This window comes from Trachinotus anak, unplaced genomic scaffold (assembly GCF_046630095.1).
Source record: "Trachinotus anak isolate AG129_WGS33_773 ecotype Australia unplaced genomic scaffold, CSIRO_AGI_Tana_v1 ptg000032l, whole genome shotgun sequence".
In the NCBI taxonomy this organism is placed as follows: Eukaryota; Metazoa; Chordata; class Actinopteri; order Carangiformes; family Carangidae; genus Trachinotus; species Trachinotus anak.
Genome location: NW_027273883.1, coordinates 9,761,617 through 9,780,705, shown reverse-complemented (window position 1 = coordinate 9,780,705; position 19,089 = coordinate 9,761,617). Strand labels below are relative to the sequence as shown.

The 19,089-nt window shown below is 42.2% G+C and overlaps 1 protein-coding gene across 1 annotated transcript in view; it reads left to right on the top strand.

Annotated features, from left to right (window-relative positions):
- The first annotated feature begins 656 nt into the window (after positions 1–656).
- The window catches only part of tmem145 (transmembrane protein 145), a 35,343-nt gene continuing 16,910 nt past the window's right edge, over positions 657–19,089 (top strand). Inside the window, exons 1-5 of the mRNA XM_071469324.1 lie at positions 657–873; positions 11,903–11,977; positions 12,464–12,541; positions 15,278–15,364; positions 16,050–16,151. Coding sequence (XP_071325425.1) covers positions 763–873; positions 11,903–11,977; positions 12,464–12,541; positions 15,278–15,364; positions 16,050–16,151 — 453 coding nt within the window. The 5' untranslated portion in view covers positions 657–762. The remainder of the gene's footprint in view (positions 874–11,902; positions 11,978–12,463; positions 12,542–15,277; positions 15,365–16,049; positions 16,152–19,089) is intronic.

Genomic DNA, 19,089 nt, shown 5'->3' with positions numbered 1-19,089 from the left:
ATCTGACGGCTATAAAGATTTAACAGACAAAACATGACGACCCTGCTTTTGTACCGGTTTAACTACCCAACACTAGATAAATGAGCAAAACCACTTTGACTTGGTAGAACATCAGCATAACCATAATATATATATATTTTATACTTAAAATGCCTTTTTTTCCTGACACTTCTGCACTTTTCCTTCGGTAAAGTTTTGAATGCAGGAACTATATTTTGATTTTCACATTGTGCTAATAGCCTACACATTTACTTGAAGGAAGAATCTGAGTACTTCTCCCTCTGCTGTTTCTGCATGGACGCAGGGCTGCAGACACTGTTAAAACTGGAACATTTTCAGGGAAATTTCAGCAGCAGTGCATCTGATCGGACCCTATCCTGTACCCTGCTGATTAGTGATCTAATCATTTGAGCCGGGAGGCCGGGCATCATCTGTCTCGGTGCTACTTCATTAGAGGTGTGTGACCTCTAATGAAAACATGATTGCAATCAGCTGTGGCATTTTTCATGCGTGGACGTGTCGCATTCTCAAAGCACGAGCGGAACCGGGGAGGTGCGCGCACTCCGTACCCCCCACCCACCCCCCTCTCCTCCCCCTCCTCCCCCTTACTCCTCCTCCTCCTCCTCCTCCTCCTCCTCCTCCTCCTCCCAAACAGACACACACCACCATCCATCCAGCCCGTTCCTCCGTGCGCGCTCCCGCCCAGCGACAGGCTTCAGGGAGCCCGGAGAGCAGACGAGCGACAGCGGGGGAGAGAGAAAGATGGAGGTGAGGGTCGGGGAGAGACTCCTGTGCCTGGCCGTGCTGTCCAGCGTCCTCTGCGTGGATTCGGTCTTCGGGAAATACGTCAAAGGCATCGTCAACACCAAAGAGGTGAGAGCTGTGTGTTTTCTTTATACCTTTTTTATTTTATTTATTTTTTTTAATTTGTTGCCACTTGCGACAAAGACGCTGCCACAGACCGAGAGGAGCAATGAGAGAGGAGGAGGAGGAGGAGGAGGAGGAGGGAGGGGGGCGGACTCAACTGCGTATCCGCGGCGGACCGTTCCCCGGGTACAGGCGAAGAGGCTGCGACCGGTTCTCCGTTAAGTTGCCTCGGATGTTCACATGACTGACTCTTGCCGCCGTATGAGACGCACTCACCTCTCCTCTGCCTTGCAGTTGCGCGCCATCTACGCGCCTGTCATCTGTGGCGTATATCGTACCCTCATTATTATCACAGCCTTTTGGGCGCCTCTGTCGCCCCAGCAAGCGGCATCCCGAGAGCCCACGGCTCCCGATCGAGCCCCCGGCGGCGATTGCTCATCTCCGAGCGCAAACGCAGCTTGACCTGCGTGATGTTGTTGCCATGCCTGAAATGTAAATGAGCAGCGGCGTTTCTGTTTATCATGAGGGGAGCTGTTACAGGTGTGCGTCATATGGCTTCTGGCGCGCAGCGGTAGATTTGTGAGGGATCCTTGATTTAAGAACCAAAAAACTGGGCTCAGTCCAGCCCGGTCAGGATCTTGTGTCTGCTTTTAGACAGGTCAGGATCGACATCATCGCTGCCCTCTCAAGATGTTCAGTGTCTCTGTAAACCAGGGAGCTACCACCTGCTGTGCCACCTCTCTGGTTTGTATTCTCACGAGTTTGTGGAGTTTGACATAAGGAGGAGTATTGTAGGGGGTGTCTACCATTTTGTTGTGAGTTGGGGCCACTATGAAGACTATGAAGTCTCGGGAAAAACAACACTGTCAAAATAGCCTCAGATCATGTTATTTCTGGTTGTTTAGAGCATTTCGATAATTGTGTTAGGATTTCTGCAGAAACTGAGCTTTGGAAGTCAAAGTGTTTGTCTCCCTGTAACAGCAGGACAAACATGCGACCCTTGGCCTGCTCAGATGTGTCTGCAGGGGGTAAAGGAAGTGTATGTTGATTAAACATGTCACACGAGATCACACAAACCTAAGAAAGAATGCTTGTGATGCCAGAACGATCTCTCAGAGCCTAAGGCGATGAGCAAATGTGTTGTTTTGCCTCACAGTTCAGCTGGCAATGGTGTTGAAAAGGCAGCAGATCTTCACAGTTAAGAAGCTAGAGCCACTAACCATGCAGGATAAATGAGTCACAAAACTGTTTTATTCATTTTCTGAAATCTCCAGTTGCCACAGTGGAGCCGCTCAAGTGATCAACGGCAGGGGACTATTCTGTTGCACTGAGCAGCTCAGGTCACAGTGTGAGGGAAGGTGCAGCTGTTTTTAAAAAAAAAAAAAAAAAAGCATGCATGTTTAGAAATGACAAACATTATCAATTATTCTGCACCAACCATGTGCCCTCAGGCGTTTCTTGTATCACAGATTTTCAGAGTTTGACCAAAAAAAAAAAGAAACATTGGATTACTTTGCTATGGAGCCCTAATAGATCACCTTTCTGGTAGATCATCTTACCTGGCTCCTCCGAGGAACAAAGAACACAATCAGACACGAGGCAGTTTGAGCCAACAAGCTTTAATTCTCACTCTAGCTCGCTGACTTGCTGTGCTCACGTGCCCTGAGCTCTGACTACAGTACATTTCAAAATGCGTCATGAACTCAAGAGTCTGAATCCCCAGGATGACAATGGGGGATCAGAAATAGATAAATTCAACAAGAGGCACTCATCCGTCCATCAGAGCTGCTGAGATGCCCTTGAACGCAGCACTGAATCTGCACATGCTCCAGTGGAGCTGCACAGTGGCCAGCGAAAGGTTGCACTGGGCAACCTCCGAGTGTGTGTGTGTGTGTGTGTGTGTGTGTGTGTGTGTGTGTGTGTGTGTGTGTGTGTGTGCGTGTGTGTGCGTGTGTGTGAGAGAGACACACTCAGTTTCTTGACGTTTTCTCCTAGGCCTCTGCTTTAAATAAGAACAGAGTAAGTCAACCTGTTGTAAGGCTTTAAAAAAAGGCTTTACATAATTAAGAAATTCTACATTTCACAGTAGGGCTGCAACAAATGATTATTCTCTTGATCACTTTTTAAGCTTATTATTGTCTTGATTCATTTATTTATTGTTTGGTCTATGAATTGTCACAAAATAGTGAAACATCTCCACCATGATTTCAAGGTGATGTCTTTGAATTGCTCTTTAGACAAATTAGAAGAAGAAATTAATTAAGAAAATCTGAGACGTGCAAAAAAAAAAAAAAGCTTTTCCAAATTTTTCTTGAACACTGGTCGGTTTTCTTGTCTTTCTCTTGTGCTATTGAAGTAGTCAGGGATTATTTGACAGCGTATGCAAAACAACAGGGCACTTTGAATGACATCAGGCAACACAGGGCTTGACATATTGATATTGTGTGAGTGTGTGTGTGTGTGTCAGTGTGTGTGTGTGTACATTTTAACACATCAGTCTTGCTTGTGCATCCTTGCTCCAAGGTCACCCACTAACTCCATTCCACATCTCATCTCCTTCAGATTAACACACACAGACACACACACAAAATAAAGCCCAGCACTCACACACAATGATGCTGTAGCTGTATCAGTGTCTGCAGAGGTGAAGGCAAAGTTTGGGCAGAGCTGCAAATTCACAGAATGAAATTTAACACAATGAGGCAGGTGAAATGTTGAAAACTGCAGAGTGGCTGGAGAATCGTAGAGAGACAAAAGCCAAGTTATCCAAAGGCAACGGTGTGGTCGACTGCTCAGCCTCTTTCTCTGGGCAGGGCTGTGTGTTGTGGCTCATGGCGTGTGGAGGCGCTGATAAAATGTCCCTTTGAGGGGAAGTAGCACTGAAATCTTAAGGTCAGAAGAAGGTCACTGTTTTGAATCCAGCTGGGAGAGTGTGAACAGGGATGGAAATAATAACCGGCCGCTTGTTTAACAGCCAACAACACAGGACCCCTGAGAATGGTAGTAAATCCACACTCTGTGTCTCCTGTGTCGCTGAGTTTGTAGCAGACTGATGTTGAACATTTACAACAGCAAAGTCCTCGTCTGACCTTATGTTGAGCTGTGTTGCTTAGTTACACTTTCACAGCAGACAGACTGGCTGTTAGAGGTGTCAAACATCACTTTCCAATAGGGCTGAGGGATTTGGGGGGATTTTGTGATTTAATCTAAGAATTAAACTACAGGCCTGTAGTTTTGGCCTGTGAAGTATTAAATAAAATATGTTTTGCACCAAGCAAAATCACAGATTTTTTCTTGTTTCAACATGAATAGGACAGTAGAAAATTAATAATTGATGTTGCTGCTTGTTGTTGAGGTCATCCAAGAGAATTTTAAAATCCGTCAGTCTGAGAAAGTAAGTAAAGTAAACTTATCTGTGGTCTATAGTAAACATTAGCCCACATGGAAGGTCACATTTAGCCCAAGCATGCAGACAACTTATTAACAGCAGCAGCCAAGAGCCTTTGTGACGTTTTCACAACTGACAGAATTGACAGTTGTCATTTATAACTAATGAAATCAGCAGTTGCCAGCTATTTACTTCAGCTTGTCAGGGAGCTTTTAAAACATGTAATTTATGGTCAAGATTGCAGCTCTCCCACATTTTCATATCATCGTGGTTTTGATGTGAAAAGATTTCAGCATTCGGCCCTGGTTTTCTGCATTCCCTTGTAAAAAAAAAAAAAAAAAAGTAACTGTAGACAGGTTAAAAATGTCTTTGGTTTCTTCAGTTAATGAAAATTTGTGGATTACATCCGAAAGGTCTTTTAAAGTTTTGTCTTTTGAAAATTAATGAAAACGAACAGATGCCCTTGAAAGTTCTTTTTCTAATTTAAAAATCTAGCCCCCATATTCATCAGCATGCCTGAGCTCTCTGGGCCTCTCTCCAGCCTAATATCAACACCTCACACTGATGAATGTTGGGGTTGGACAGCAGTTTTAAAATGAAGGATTTCACCAGGATTTATATACTTTTAATAGGATCACCAAGTAAAAGAGGCCTAGTATGTGACATCCTATTTTAACTCATGTTGTGAAAATGAACCAGTTCTGAATTCTTGAATTTCACCAAACAAGACTTTGAAAGTCACTGAGAAGTCCTTCAAGTTGACATTGCAGTGGATTGTGGGATCCCTGTCTGTGTGGGATTTCCAACTCAATCTATATATAACTAACAGCTAAATAGAGACAGTTTTCCAGTGATTAGACACGGGCACCATGTGTGAGTACAGGTGTGTGCGTGAGAGGGAGTGTTTACATGTGTTCATATGCTCGCTTTAATGTGTGTGTGTGTGTGTGTGTGTGTGTGTGTGTGTGTGTTTGTGTTTGCATGTCTACAAAGTCTGTGTGTGTGCTCATGTGAAACACCCAGAAAGACAGAGAGGGACAAAGCTTGAGTGTGTTTGTGTTTGTGTGTGTGTGTCTCGGTGCATGAGTGTGTTTATGCGTTGCAGCGTTGTGTAACCCTGACTAATGAATCATTGAGAAGCCCAGCGGTCCAGGGGTGACTTGACTAGCTGATTGGTAATTAATTGTTAATGAGGCTTAGCAAGCAAACAGGGATCTAGAGAAAAAGCCGAAAAGCTACAAAGAAGAAAGGACAGAAACTGCGAGGGAGCGAGGAAAAAAGAAAGAAAAAGAGAGATGGAAAGAAAGGGAGACGGAGAGAATGAGAATGTGAGATGCTAAATTGACCGGATACTGCATCAAGGCATAGCACTTGATTAATGGGGTGTACATACGCACACACTTAGGGAGGAGGCTGAGTGATTCTGCATCACAATGCAGTGGCCATGGGGGAAATAAGAAGACTAAAAGGGGATTAAGGTAGACACCTCATCCACTGTTGCTGTTCTCCAGGGCTCAAGTCTCTTTCCTGCTGTCCATTTACACACACACACACACACACACACACACACACACACACACACACACACACACACACACACACACTCACACTCACTGAGCTACACCGGAGGCATGCTTGGTTTGGTGGATGTATATGGTGGAATAGCTTGACCCCGGTGGTGAATTGTGTGAACAGCTATTAAACTCCACACAGGCTTGCTGATGCAGTAATGGCCTTGTTTGACTCAGCAGTCCACCTTTAAACCAAATATGCTACAAACTTCAAGTATCTTGTACAAAAACTTGGATTTAATTCTGTGGGGCTGCAGTTGATGGTTATTTTTGACCAGCGATAAATCTGCCAATCCTTCAACGTACTTGATAGTTTGCTCTTTATAATGTCAGAAAATAGTGAAAATGTCAGTCACACCGACGGACACTTTAAAACCAACTATACTTTCATAAAGCAAAGCAGTAAACCCAAAACATTTATGTAGAGGCCAGAAGTAAAAAAACTAACTCTAACTCTACAAGGCTGTAACTGATTTTTATTTCTATCAATAATCAAAATTATGTTTTAAGTTAATTATCATTTTGTTGCTTGTTTTGTTTAACAGCCCAAACCCTAAAGATAGACAGTTTACAACCAGCAAATATTTGCCGCTCAATAAATGAATTAAATGATTGTTTAGTGTTCTCATCGAATGGGGCTGGGTGATATGAAAATCTGTGTCAAGATTTAAATCAGATTTAAATCATTAAGGATAAATGTAAATGTGTGTGTTTTATACTGTACATGAGTGTGTTATGTGGACATTTGTGCCCTGAGTTTGTTCTTAATGGTTTAGATTAGGGCTATAATATAACAACTATCTTCATCACCAATTTGTCTCCCAATAATTTATCAATTGATAAGCTGATATCATAATCATTTAATCATAAACACATTGGAGACACTGGAACCAGTGGATGTTTATCTTGAAAAATGAGTATAATGATTAATCAGTCTTCAAAATTGTTGCAAATTATTTGCCGGGCGACTAATTGGTTAATTAGCGAATCCTTTCAGCTCTAGTGCGGATCCTCTAAAAGGAAGTTGATACAACATACACTAAAGACTTTTTAATGTTTCAGTATGACAATGCCCACTACACAAAGCCAGGTCCGGTTTAAAAAAAAAAAAAAAAGTTTTCTGTTTATAATTCTTTTTTTTTATTTGAGGAAATACTTGTTAAAGCCTTGACCTCAACCCCATCAAACACCTTTTGGATGAACTGAACCGCCAACTGCGAGCCAACTTTAATCACCCAACATCAGTGCCTGACCTCACTACTGCTCCTGTGGCTGACTGCAAGAAAATCCCTGCAAGTAGCTTCTGAAATCCTGCAGAAAGCCTCCCTAGAAGAGTGGAGGCTGGTACACCAGCATATTAATGTCTGTGGCCCAGGAGTGAAAATTTTCACAATCACATGTGGGTGTAATGTTTGAGTGTGCACGTATTTACCATGTCCATTTATTCTGGCCATGTAGTGTGTTTTGTTTCTCATGCTGGCTCATTTGTGACATGTTAGTCCAGTTTAATCCAGTTTGTGTGTGTGTGTGTGTGTGAAGCTCCAAGAATTTGCTCGTATGTCAGGGAAATCTAACTGATTGTTCAGTCAGAGCTGCACATTACTGCTGGATTATTGAGTAGATCACTTGAAGGACGAGCGCGTGAGAGACGAAATAAAAGTGTTTGTGTGTTGTGATGTCTATTAGCAGGCTAAGGCATGCTGTGGTTGCCATGACAATATTGTTGCGGGTGGTGTTGGCAGGGGGGAGTCGGTGGTGGTGGGGAGCTGACGTTTGGTGTGTGTGTGTGTGTGTGTGTGTGTGTGTGTGTGTGTGTAATGGGGGGGGGGGGGATTAGTGTGGACATGTATGTGTGTTTCAGACCAGCCATGGCATGCTGTAAAAGGTGTGACATATGCTCTTGGGGAAAGTGTGTGTGTGTGTGCGCGCGCGCGCTCAACAAGGTGGTCTTTCACAGCCATAGCCTGTGGTGAGTTAAGTGATACCCCCCCGCCCCCTCATTCCACCATCACAACCAGACCACCCATCTTTCCTCTCTCCAGGGTTTCATCCGTGGGTCAGTGCTTCCTTCTGCTGCCCAGGTTGTCATGGTTACAGCCTTAAGCGTCACCCGGGACGACACACAGTGGTGGGAGCGAGTCTCGGGCTTCAGTGACTTTTGGAGTTCTCCATGAATTATAACCCAGAGGCTCCAGGGGCTGAAGCTGGCTGGCAGCGGCTGAAATATGGCTGCGGTTTTGTTTGCTGTGATGTATGCAGTCACAGAGCTGGCCACGCTACGCCGCTCTGGTTGCACTCTATTTCTCAGCACAGAAATTACCATGCTTGTTTATGTAGATAGAACGCAGGGCAGAGGTAATTACAGTATAATGGTGCATGGGGAGTTTTGTTGGTTGGTTGGAGATCAGGAGTTCATAACAACCAACCTTAAGGCCAGTTTTAATAAGGAAGAGGGGAACCGTGCTCCAGTCCTTGAGGAGACGGAAATGTGCAACAGTGTGTGTCTCCTGTGTGGTTGGTAAAGTCAAAACATAATGTGTGAATCCAGTTGTGGTCATGTTTTGGATTTGCTTGAAAAGTAGAATTGGTTTTAAGGAAAGGAAATATTGAACTTAGAAGATACATCAATATGATATAATATCTGGATATGAGAGACTTCCTCATCTGAGGTTTTGTTATTAATATATGAAGCGATCCATTTTCCTGGTCTGAACAGCTACATAGCAGTAGAGTAATTCAACCATTCAACTGACTGTTCTGTGAAATGGTAAATTTGTGTGTCATCATATTAGTTAGGATTAGGTATTGTAGTCACACACCAAATCATTATCACAGTTGTGAGTGTGGCTGAAACAATGAATCCATTATCAAAATTGCAGCAGTTTATTTCTTCGTCGACTGACTAAGTGGTTTATTGACTGGTTCAGCTCCAGTGTTAAGTATTAAAAGTTGGCCCTGAATACTTGGTGAGGTTCTTAGTCTTGTTTACTTTAATCAGATATTTGATTTTCTAATAGAAAAATAAAGCTGAGTGTCTTTGAGGCTCCGGTGGGCCTGACACACTAAGCTGTATGACACTTGAATAAAAGTATTAATTCATTCATCAGGGAAATCTAAATTTTAGACTGGCAACGTTTTTGCATGGTTGCTTATACGTTAACCACTGATGCACTGACAAGTTTAGGATATTTTCTTAAATTAAGGATTTTGTACAAACCCAACTTTATTCTTTGAGGCCCTAGAAAAAAGTGTTGGTACTAAAAGCTGTGCTCTTGTTTTGTACGTTTCCCAATCAAATTTATATATTTTTTTTTATTTCAGTTAAGTTCTTGTTTGGCTGCTTATGTTGAGAACATTAAACACTGATGCACTTTATGAAGTTTGGTGTATAATATTAAATGAGAAAGGAATATATTTCTCCAAAATATAAAAGCCATGTTTTGGTATTGGTACTAAACATGTATTGTATCTGTGTAAAAACATTTTTAAATGATAATCCGTCTTGGTACTGAGCCATAAATGTCGTGATATTTGACTTTGCATCATTGCCCAGCTCTAACCTTGAGTTACTCATTCATTCTTAGAAAAGATAGTAGAAAAAGATACTAACTAGATAACTAAGCACTAGGTTAGAGATAGATAGGCGGACTGTGAGTTAGTAGTGATAATATAATATATTTTGTATTATATAAATTTTACATTTCAATCCAGCCTTGTTCTGTATCTACTGTCATTTGCCTGAACAAACTGGTTTACTTCTGTCATTTGTTTTACTAATTTATCAAGACTAGATTTGATGTCTCATTTTGGTTTGAAACGCTTCATCTCCTCTGGCCGCCTCACTGGGCAGTCCTCCAGATAAGGAAAATTGTGTGTAAACATCATGTAAGTGATGCAGTATTAGTGCTGTGTTTGGCACTATGATCCATATCTACAGAATGTGTCTGCCCACAGCTGTGTGTGTATGTGTGTGTATATACATACTGTATATATAATGTATTTCAGACCACCAGTGACTGATCGGCCATGCCGATGCTGCTGCAGAGCCTTATATAAGCTCAGTGAAGTACACCATCAGCACTATCATCTGGTCTCATGCTGCCAAGCTTATGGCTGAATAATATTAAGAATGGATATTTTTTTTTTCTTCTTCTCCACTTCTCTTGCTTATTAATGTGCTCAGCAGCCCCCTAATGCCCTCTCTGTTTACCCTCTCTAAAAGTTTACCCTCTTGGCACTACCTCCCTCCTTTTCCCTTTTTCTCCTTTTCTCCTCCACATAAGCCTCTTTTTTTTTTTTTTTTAAACCTTTTCTCCTCTTTAACTTTTCTTAAACTCTCCCTATCTTTTCAGCTCCCATTCTCCCTTTCCGCTCCTCCTTCTTTATTGCCCTGTTTATGTTCTCTGTAACTTGTATTATCTTTCTTCTCTTCCCTCTGACTTTCTCTCCCTCCTCTCATCTTTTACGTCCACATGCTTTCCCTCAGTCTCTCTTTTTTTTTTTTTTTAGCCACACTAGGGTTGTGGCTCTTGAGTTGTCCATTTCCACTTGTTGGTCTTTGGTTGTTGGTCAGTCAGTTCACCACTTTGGTCCAGATACAGATATCTCAACATCTATTGGATGGATAGTCGTTAATTTTTGGTAGACAGAAGGTCCCCAGAGAATATGTTTTCATTTACCCTGTGTAATAGCTCAACATCTAACAAATCAACAGTTTGAACAGGCATTCATGGTTCTTACACAATAAATGACAAAACAATTCTGACCTATTGGCTCTGTGAAACATAGCAAAGCTAATGTTAACCACCTGTCAAGCAGAAACAGAGCAAACTCTATATCCGTCTTCACACCTTTTAGCTCTGAAGTCTCTCCACCATAGTTGGACTGGGACAAATCCCAGTTGTCTGCTGCAGCAATAGGCTGTCAAAACAACCATAATGTTTTTCAAGTTTTTTCTGGTCCCATCAGTCTCTGTCCAGACCATCTCTGTCTGCCTGTCATTTGGGGTGAGGGCCAGTCACAGCAGAAAAGTCCAGGTCTGAATTTCTTTCCCAGTCTGACAGTTCAGTCTCCACCGCTGGAAAACCCTACCAATGTCAGTGTGGCTCTTCACACTGTTCATGCCACTACCACTTTTCCGATTTTGTTCCTCTGGCCTTCTCCTCTTTGACTGTTCCTCGGGCATCTCTTTGTCTTGACAATGCAATTATGTTTTGGAGTGTATTCCGGTGGCAACGGTAGAAATGTCTTCGATGCGCTAACTTTTACCTCCGGTCTCTCGTCTGCAATCTCCCAATCAATCCCATTCACGCCACTCCACACAGTTTAGCAGCGAGCGAAGGGTAGAATGCTCCTTCTCCTTCCCCTGGTAATCCCTAAATTTGCACTATCCATTAGCCTGTGCCAGATTTACTGTCTCTTGCTCCCACTACCTACTATCGCCCATCTCCCCAGTTCTGTTTATTTCCTTTGTCCTGTGCATGATCTTGAACGCCCCCACGTCACTGATCGCCTGGAATAGTGCTGTGTAGCTTGGTGCAAGCCTCTTTGTTTATTTACAGAGCCAGGGCTGTGCAGGAACACTGGATTTTTTTCATCACATGCAGAAGGCACAACGAGCAGACTATGATCTGTCTCCCCCTTAATAACGTCTCTGCTTCAGAGTTAGCCTTGGGGTAGAGAGGCTAACATTTTAGGCTTAAAATAAGGCAGCCTTTATTTTTGTGGACCCGTCTAACTTGCATTAATTAGAATAATCTAAGATTAAAATTAAGACAGGCTTAAAACTGCAGCCGCATTGACAACATCTTTGTGAAAACAGCCCCAGGTTGAATGAGTCTCATTTCTAATGTTCTCTCATCTCATACAAAAGTAAGGCAGTTAACATGGTAAGAGTTATAACATGGTAAACATCAGCATGTAAGCGTTATGACTCTGAGCGTGCTAGCATGCTGAGCTCAAAGCAAAGGCACTAGCTTGGCTGTAGACTCTGAATCTTGTTTCTACGTCACTCCATGCCTCTTAATTATTTATTTGTTTCACTTTCTTCCTTCTCTCCTCTGTGTCTTGACTGCAGGACTGGGTTTTCCTCACTCGCTTCTGCTTTCTCACCGACTTCGGACGTCTGGACTTCCGGTTCCGCTATCCAAAGGTAGGTCGTTTGTCCGTATCATGCACTTGTTATCCATTTTTGTTATTTACATAACTTATTCCAACTTGGTGAAACTTACCCACTCTGACAACACAAGTCTTTTTACATTTCTTTTTTCATCATCCTTTCTTTCTTTACTTGACAAGTCTAAACATCTCTTCTCTTCTTCCTCTGGCTGTTCCTGCTGTACCCACCTCATCCTCTTTTCCCAACCCTTCCTCCTCCCGTTGCTCTTCTCCTCTCTATCTCTCTCCGTGTCTGTTTTGTTCTTTTACCCATGCCTTGCTTACAGTCTTAGCCTGGAGACTTTGGAAACAGTTTTTGTCATTTAAATCTCAAAACGTCTCACTGCCTCCTCGCTGATCTATGCACATCCAACCCCAGCTTTTCTCCTAATCTTTCCCTTTCTCTCTCTCTCTCTCTCTCTCTCTCTCTCTCTCTCTCTCTCTCTCTCTCTCTCTCTCTCTCTCTCTCTCATCTGTGCAGTCTCGCTGCTGTCAGAACATATTGCTCTACTTTGATGACAGTTCTCAGTGGCCAGCTGTGTACAAGAGGCCTGAAAAGGTGAGATACTAACACTCTCTGCATCTTGTCTGTTGACAAGCCATTATTAAATAGAAATACAGCTCCATTTTCTAATTTGCATGTCACTGTCGTAATGAAAAAGCCCCACGACTCCAATTTTGATAATTTTCACATTTTAGCATGAACTAAAGGATCACTCGTGGCTTGTGCTGCTCAGAATACAAACTGTCTCTCTCTGTTCCTGAAAAGTTGACATTCTGGAAATGGTGGCTTTTCGCTCACAAGAACGATGTATTATTGATGATACATGCAGTGATCAAGGATAGCACAATCCATATTTGTGAGCACAAAGTGACAACCTAGAGAGTTCAGCCTGAAATGCAGCTGCACCACATAAAAAATGACAGGAAGAGGAAAACTTTCTGCAATTAAATTTCTGTTTTCTGGGTCTAAAAGCGGCAATGCCACCATTTGTAGTAAAGTCCATAAGTATTTTGAAAGTGGCGTATTTTTGTTGTTTTGGCCCAGTACTCAAACACATTAGATCTTGAATAAAACAGGGATTAAAAGCGTGAAGTGCTTACTGTCAGTCTTGATTTAGGGATGTTTTCATCCAAATTGGGTGAACATCTTAGGAATTAAAACCCTGTTTTTGTCCTTCTGTGTTGTTCAAAATTGGGGGAGTTGATGCATAAAAAGGGCTGTGATTTCTCCACTGTTATCCCAGTATGATTGTGAACACCCTCGAATATCCTTAAAGCTGACAGTCAGCACTTCAGCCGCAAAATAGTCATTGTTTTATTTCAAATCCCATCTGCTGGAGTACAAAGACAAAACAATAGAAAATGCTTTTCTTACCACACATTTAACTGCCTGCAGTGTGTGGATTCAGAGTCATTTCTACATTTGCTGGGCTCACAGGCTCATTCTTCCATCCACTGCCGATGCAGTGTACATTTAACATCTGGTTGAGTCTGTAATTTAAATTTTTAGGTCAGAGATCTTTGGGTTTTAGAGAGAGAGGATTCATGTAATATTGGCCCATCCCTTTGCTATAGCAGGAGGGTGCATGAATTCTTAATCTGTGTTGCATTCGCATACATGTGTGGTTAAAAAAAGAATGTGGAAAAAATGTGATCCGACCAGGGCATGATCTTTGATGCCAGATGGGCAGGACTGAGTGTTTCTGAAACTGCTGATCTTCTGGGATTTTCACACACAATAGTCTCTAGAGTTCACTCTGAATGGTGGGAAAAACAGGAAACATCCAGTGAGTGGCACTTCTGCAGACAGAAGCACTTTGTTGATGAGAGAGGTTAGAGGAAAATTGCCAGACTGGTTTGAGTGAACATAAAGGCACCGGTAACTCAGATAACCACTTTGACAACTGTGGGGAGCAGAGAAGCATCTCATGCACAACATGTTGAACCTTGAGGTGGATGGGAAGACCATGTCGGCTGTCACTCCTGAGATCTGAGGCTGCAGTGGGCACAGGTTCGCCAGCTGTGGCTGAGGAGGTAGAGCGGGTTGACTGCTAATCAGAAAGGTCAGTGGTTCAGCTCCTCCAGTCCACATGGCCAAGAGTCCTTGGGCAAGATACTGAGACCTGATGGCTGCTGATGGCTGTGTCATCAGTGTGTGTGAATGTGACCTATGAGTGTGGGTGTGTGTGTGAATAGTTGAATGTGGCATGTAGTGTAAGCTGCTTTGTAAGCAGTATATAAGTGAGGTCCATTTATTTATTTTTTCATGGTTTGAATGTCACGGCCTATCTGAGTGTTGTTGCTGACCATGTGCAGCCCTTTCTGGCCACAATTAACCGTCTTCTAATGGCTGCTTGCAGCATGATAATGCACCGTGCCACAAAGAAAAAGTCATCTCAGTCGCCATGACGATGAGCTCAGTGAACTTCAGTGGCCTCCCCAGTCACCAGATCTGAATTCAGTAGAACACCTGGCGTTTTGAATGGGCAGCTGAAAAATAACAAGAACTGAGGCAATTTCAAAAGCAAAGGGTGGTCCTACTCAGAATGGTGTTTCAAATAAAGTGCTCAATGAGTGTATGTGCCAGAGTCGGCTGGTATTAAGATATATAACATGATACAGATGATAAAATCAAAATTAAATTGCTTTCACAATCAATGAATAATGTATAATGCAACCATTTATTAGACACCCACTCATTTGTAAACTGTTTAATCAGCCCAGTGCTGTTTTATCAACATATAACATCTGATATTGTTTTTGTGTTATTAAAGTTAAGCAAGTTTCTGAATTAAAAATCATTAGAACAGTTGTTGGGGTTATGAAGTGTTTTGAGGCATAATGCACCATATAGGAAAATCCATGCTAAAATGGTCTGGTACATTGAAGAGTAACATTCACCAAAAACCTGGCATTTCTTGGACCATGTACTGACTTTGAGGGTGCACTCTTCTTTTTCCTGACATCTTTTTGACACACAATTGTCACATTACATTGAGGTATTTCCAGTAGAGCTTTAAACAGCACACCATCTCTCAGCTCTCAGCTCTGGTGTCAGTTTTCCAAGAGGTAAATAATATGGTCTTCACTTTAGAGTCACCATTTGCACTAATAATTAGCAGTCACACAGGAGAAATCCGTCACTAAAGAAATGAAGAAAAAACAATTTTAATTCCAGCAGCTGCATTAGACCAGAAGGTAATGCAAACAAAATTTTAATGACATGCTGATTACACACACTTTGTGTTTGTACATATTCTTATATTGAGTCTATTGTGTGTACCTCCGTCAGAACTGCTACCAGAAGGAGGCGGTGCTGAGGCCCGAGAACAACCAGGTCATCAACCTCACCACACGCTACACCTGGTCAGGCTGTGTGGTAAGAACGCACACTCATAAATACATACACATACACAGACACACTTCCACACAATCCAGTGCAGGGGTATTATTATGTGCTGTATATTATTCACTTTGTATGTTGAATTATAATTTTTTTATCTTATCTTATTTCTTTCTTATCTTATTTTCATGTTTCCTCCTTCATATTGTTTAGTAATGCAAAAATGACACAGAGCTATGTGAAAGCAGAAAAGACGCACACAGAAACGGAGAGCTAATGGCCTGTAATGTGTTTTTGTAACATTTTACTGATAAACACATTTCCACTGTTGCTGATGTATCTCAGCCAACCAAAAAAGGTTTTAAAAGATCTTTCTATCTTTTTTGTAACGCTTTTTTTTCTTTCTTTTTTTTTTTTTTTTTAAATATTCCTTTTATCTCTTTTTCAATAAGCAACACAACATGTTTGTTTATCACATTAGGAGGTGTGATTGCCAGCATGACTCTGTTGTTGTGACGGTTAGTGGATCTTGTTGCCACATTTCAGGCTATATTTGGGTGTGAAATATGTTCATATCTTGATGTATCAGGCTCCCACTTGTGATAATTCAGTGTGTCTCTGAGGTAAATGCGTTGTCTTTTTGGATAACAACATCCACTATGCACACCCCCCCCCCACCCCCCACCCCTTCCCCTCCCTCCCTGCATTTCCTCTCTCACAGGTGGAGGGAGACGGGAACGAGGAGGTTCTGAGCTGCGTGGGCGGCCGCAGTTTCCGCTCGGTGAGGGAGAGATGGTGGTACATCGCTCTCAGCAAGTGTGGGGTAAGCGCTGACCTCTGAACCAACCGGCTCCTCCTCTCTACCAGGGCAGGTGTACAACCAGGCCGTTACCATGGTTACCACACCCGCATAGTCACTGTGTCTGTGTTCTGCTTCATTCCCGATAAACAATTGTCGTCATTGTCGTCGTCATCATCATCATCATCATCATCATCATCATCATCATCAGATATTAAAATGGGAAATCTCAGGCAAAAATATACCCAGCACACCCTGAAGAAGGCTCTATGAAACACTGGAAGTGTTAAAGCTACTTTTTTTGTGCTTGCTCCCTATAAATTTTAAATCAACTTGAGCATAATTTTTGTCCCACTATGTGCTTTCACATTTGAGCATTTTGCACCAGGCTACATTTTAGATTCTCAAAATAAAGTAATCTAAATAAGCAAAAATGAAAACCTGCAAGTAAATGTAACCCTGTGATTTACAATAGATAATTAGATAGATAGATAGATGTTGCAGACCATTAGAACTGTAATATAGCTTATAATACTAATTTATGACCAAATGCCACTCACACCCTCGTGCGCTAAACTCATTACATGTTACAACTGATCTTGTATCTGTACATCTGTCTCTGAACTGCCTCTGGACACTGTGAAGCTTTTATCTCTCCCATACCACAGTGTTTCTGCACCAAAGCACAGAGACGCTTAATTTGCAACTCTCTGCTTAAACAGTGCTAAACATGCCTTACAAGGGCCGCACTATAGCCTATTGATTTGCTAGCTTCAGGGACTTTTAAGCATTGTGTTGTTTTATAATGGGACCCAGTGTTGTGCTAATGGTGTGCCGGGAGAAAACAAGCCAAGTGGTAGCTGTGGTGTGTAGTTTGTCGACTAGTGGACTGGGGCAGTTGGTGAAGAAATCATGAGCTTGTATAATGATAGCTCTGCTCAGTGATGATACATCCTCCTACACCTCAGTCAAGAACAAATCCCAGGAATTGGTGTGTGTGGTGGTGGTGGTGTTGGTTTTCTGTGTGTGTAGTGTTTTTGTGTTGTTGAAAGTAGGTGAATATGTAAGAATAACTGCTGAATATGTATCACTGTAAGCCTGCCTGCCTATCAGTGTCATACTCTGGGTTACATCAGTGTCACACTCCTGGTCATGATTCAGTGTTTGTGTGTGAGCAATCATGCCTTTGTGGTTTTTTTTTTTTTTTTTTTTTTTTGGGCGAGGTTTGTTTTTTGTGCTGTCGCTTGGGAGCTGGCTGAAGAGGGATATGATTAGAGCGGATGCTTCCTGCAGAGTGTGGTCTAGTGTCACGCCAGCGTCCGCTGATAGACATGCTGCCTAATGCTGTTGGACTCAAGTATAAAAGCTCGTCTCCGCTCCCAGGGACATATGCATGCTGCGCCCCGCGGCCAATTTCCACCTCACGTCTCTTGTCGCTCGCCTTCTCGCTTCCTTCTCGCTTTCACACCTCTCCGTCTTTCCTACCTCTGTCGCTCACAATCTTTGGCTACGTCCTGCTTTCTTTCAACTCTCTGTCACCAAGCTGTGACGAGCTCCACACCATTTCATATCTATTTACTTCTCTGTCTCCTGCTTCTCTCCGTCAGCCTGTCTCTAATTGTGTTTTTCCTCTCCATCTTGCCATCTCACTGGTCTCATTTTCTTTGCCTTCTGCTCATTCCATGGGTTTTTCGCAGCTCCCTCACTTTTATCCGCTACAACAAATTTCCCTCTCTTTGTTCCTGTTTTTCTCTTATCCAGCTCCGCTTTCATGTACTTTGCATCTCAGTCTTTACCTGTGCCGAGGTGCATCGAAATCTATATCAGCTCATAAGCCCTTAAAACCAGAGGATGCCTACTCTCATTCCCCAGATGCACTGACCCGCCTGAAATGGTGAGGCTGATCATTATTTAACATTTCCTGGCAATTTCACTTGATTAATTATTGCAGGAGATCTCAACGCTGCAAATAATCATTATTTCATCAGGGGAAACAGTCATTATAAATAAATTTAGGTCATTGCAAATTACAGAGCAGACAACCTCTGGCAGTCAGGATGAAGGTTTTTCAGGCGAGTAAATTGTCATCAACCAAAGTTCACTAAAATTAGCAGGCTTTAATGTTTTTTCCTCTCCCGCCTAAGAAACATAGATGTCCGTGGATAAATAGTATTTCACATAAAAAAAAAAAAAAAAAAGAAACAAACTTTCCCTATCATACATTTATCATACTGTACAGCCAAGCTCTAATTACATCTGTGTATCAGTACAGAGTCACGAATTTTGAACAGGCAAAAATAGCACATATTTCTCTGCTATTGCCTTTCACAAAACTCTTTTGATGAGTGGAGGTAACAGAAGTCTAGAAGTAATTAGGTGCCATTAATTGAAAATAAACAGAAGCCAGAAACAGAATAACACGGCTTCACTGCGTCGGCCCGAGCAACTGTTGTCTGAGCTGTAGTTTATATGGCGGTTATCCTTGTGGTCTTTCAAACAGAAGTGGAGAAATGGGGAAAAAAAAAAAAAAAAAACTTTGAATGGCTTTAATCAACTACTGCTTTATTATGCAGAGCAGAACTGCTGTTAATGAAACAAAATTACACCAGTAGAGAGCCACGGAAGAGCTGAAATGATACCGGCTGTTAATGAGCACAGGCCACTAAAATGGCCAAAATTTCTCAGCTGTCAACTTGTGCAGCTGAGAAAAAAAAAAACAAAAAAAAACTTGTGCAGGTGATTAATCTTTACAGATGAACCTTTGCAGAAACGCACCCACGTCTACTGTACTTTGTTCAGGTCTCTGTCAAGAAATCACAATCTTTATCTCTCATAAAGACTCATAACGCAGTCAAGTACAGGAGAAGGATCCTTATCGTATCCTTCTGTGCCAGATAGGGAGCCAGTTTGGACTCGCATGTCTTTTGTGTAATAAATAAGAAATAATAACAGGAGTGTTTGA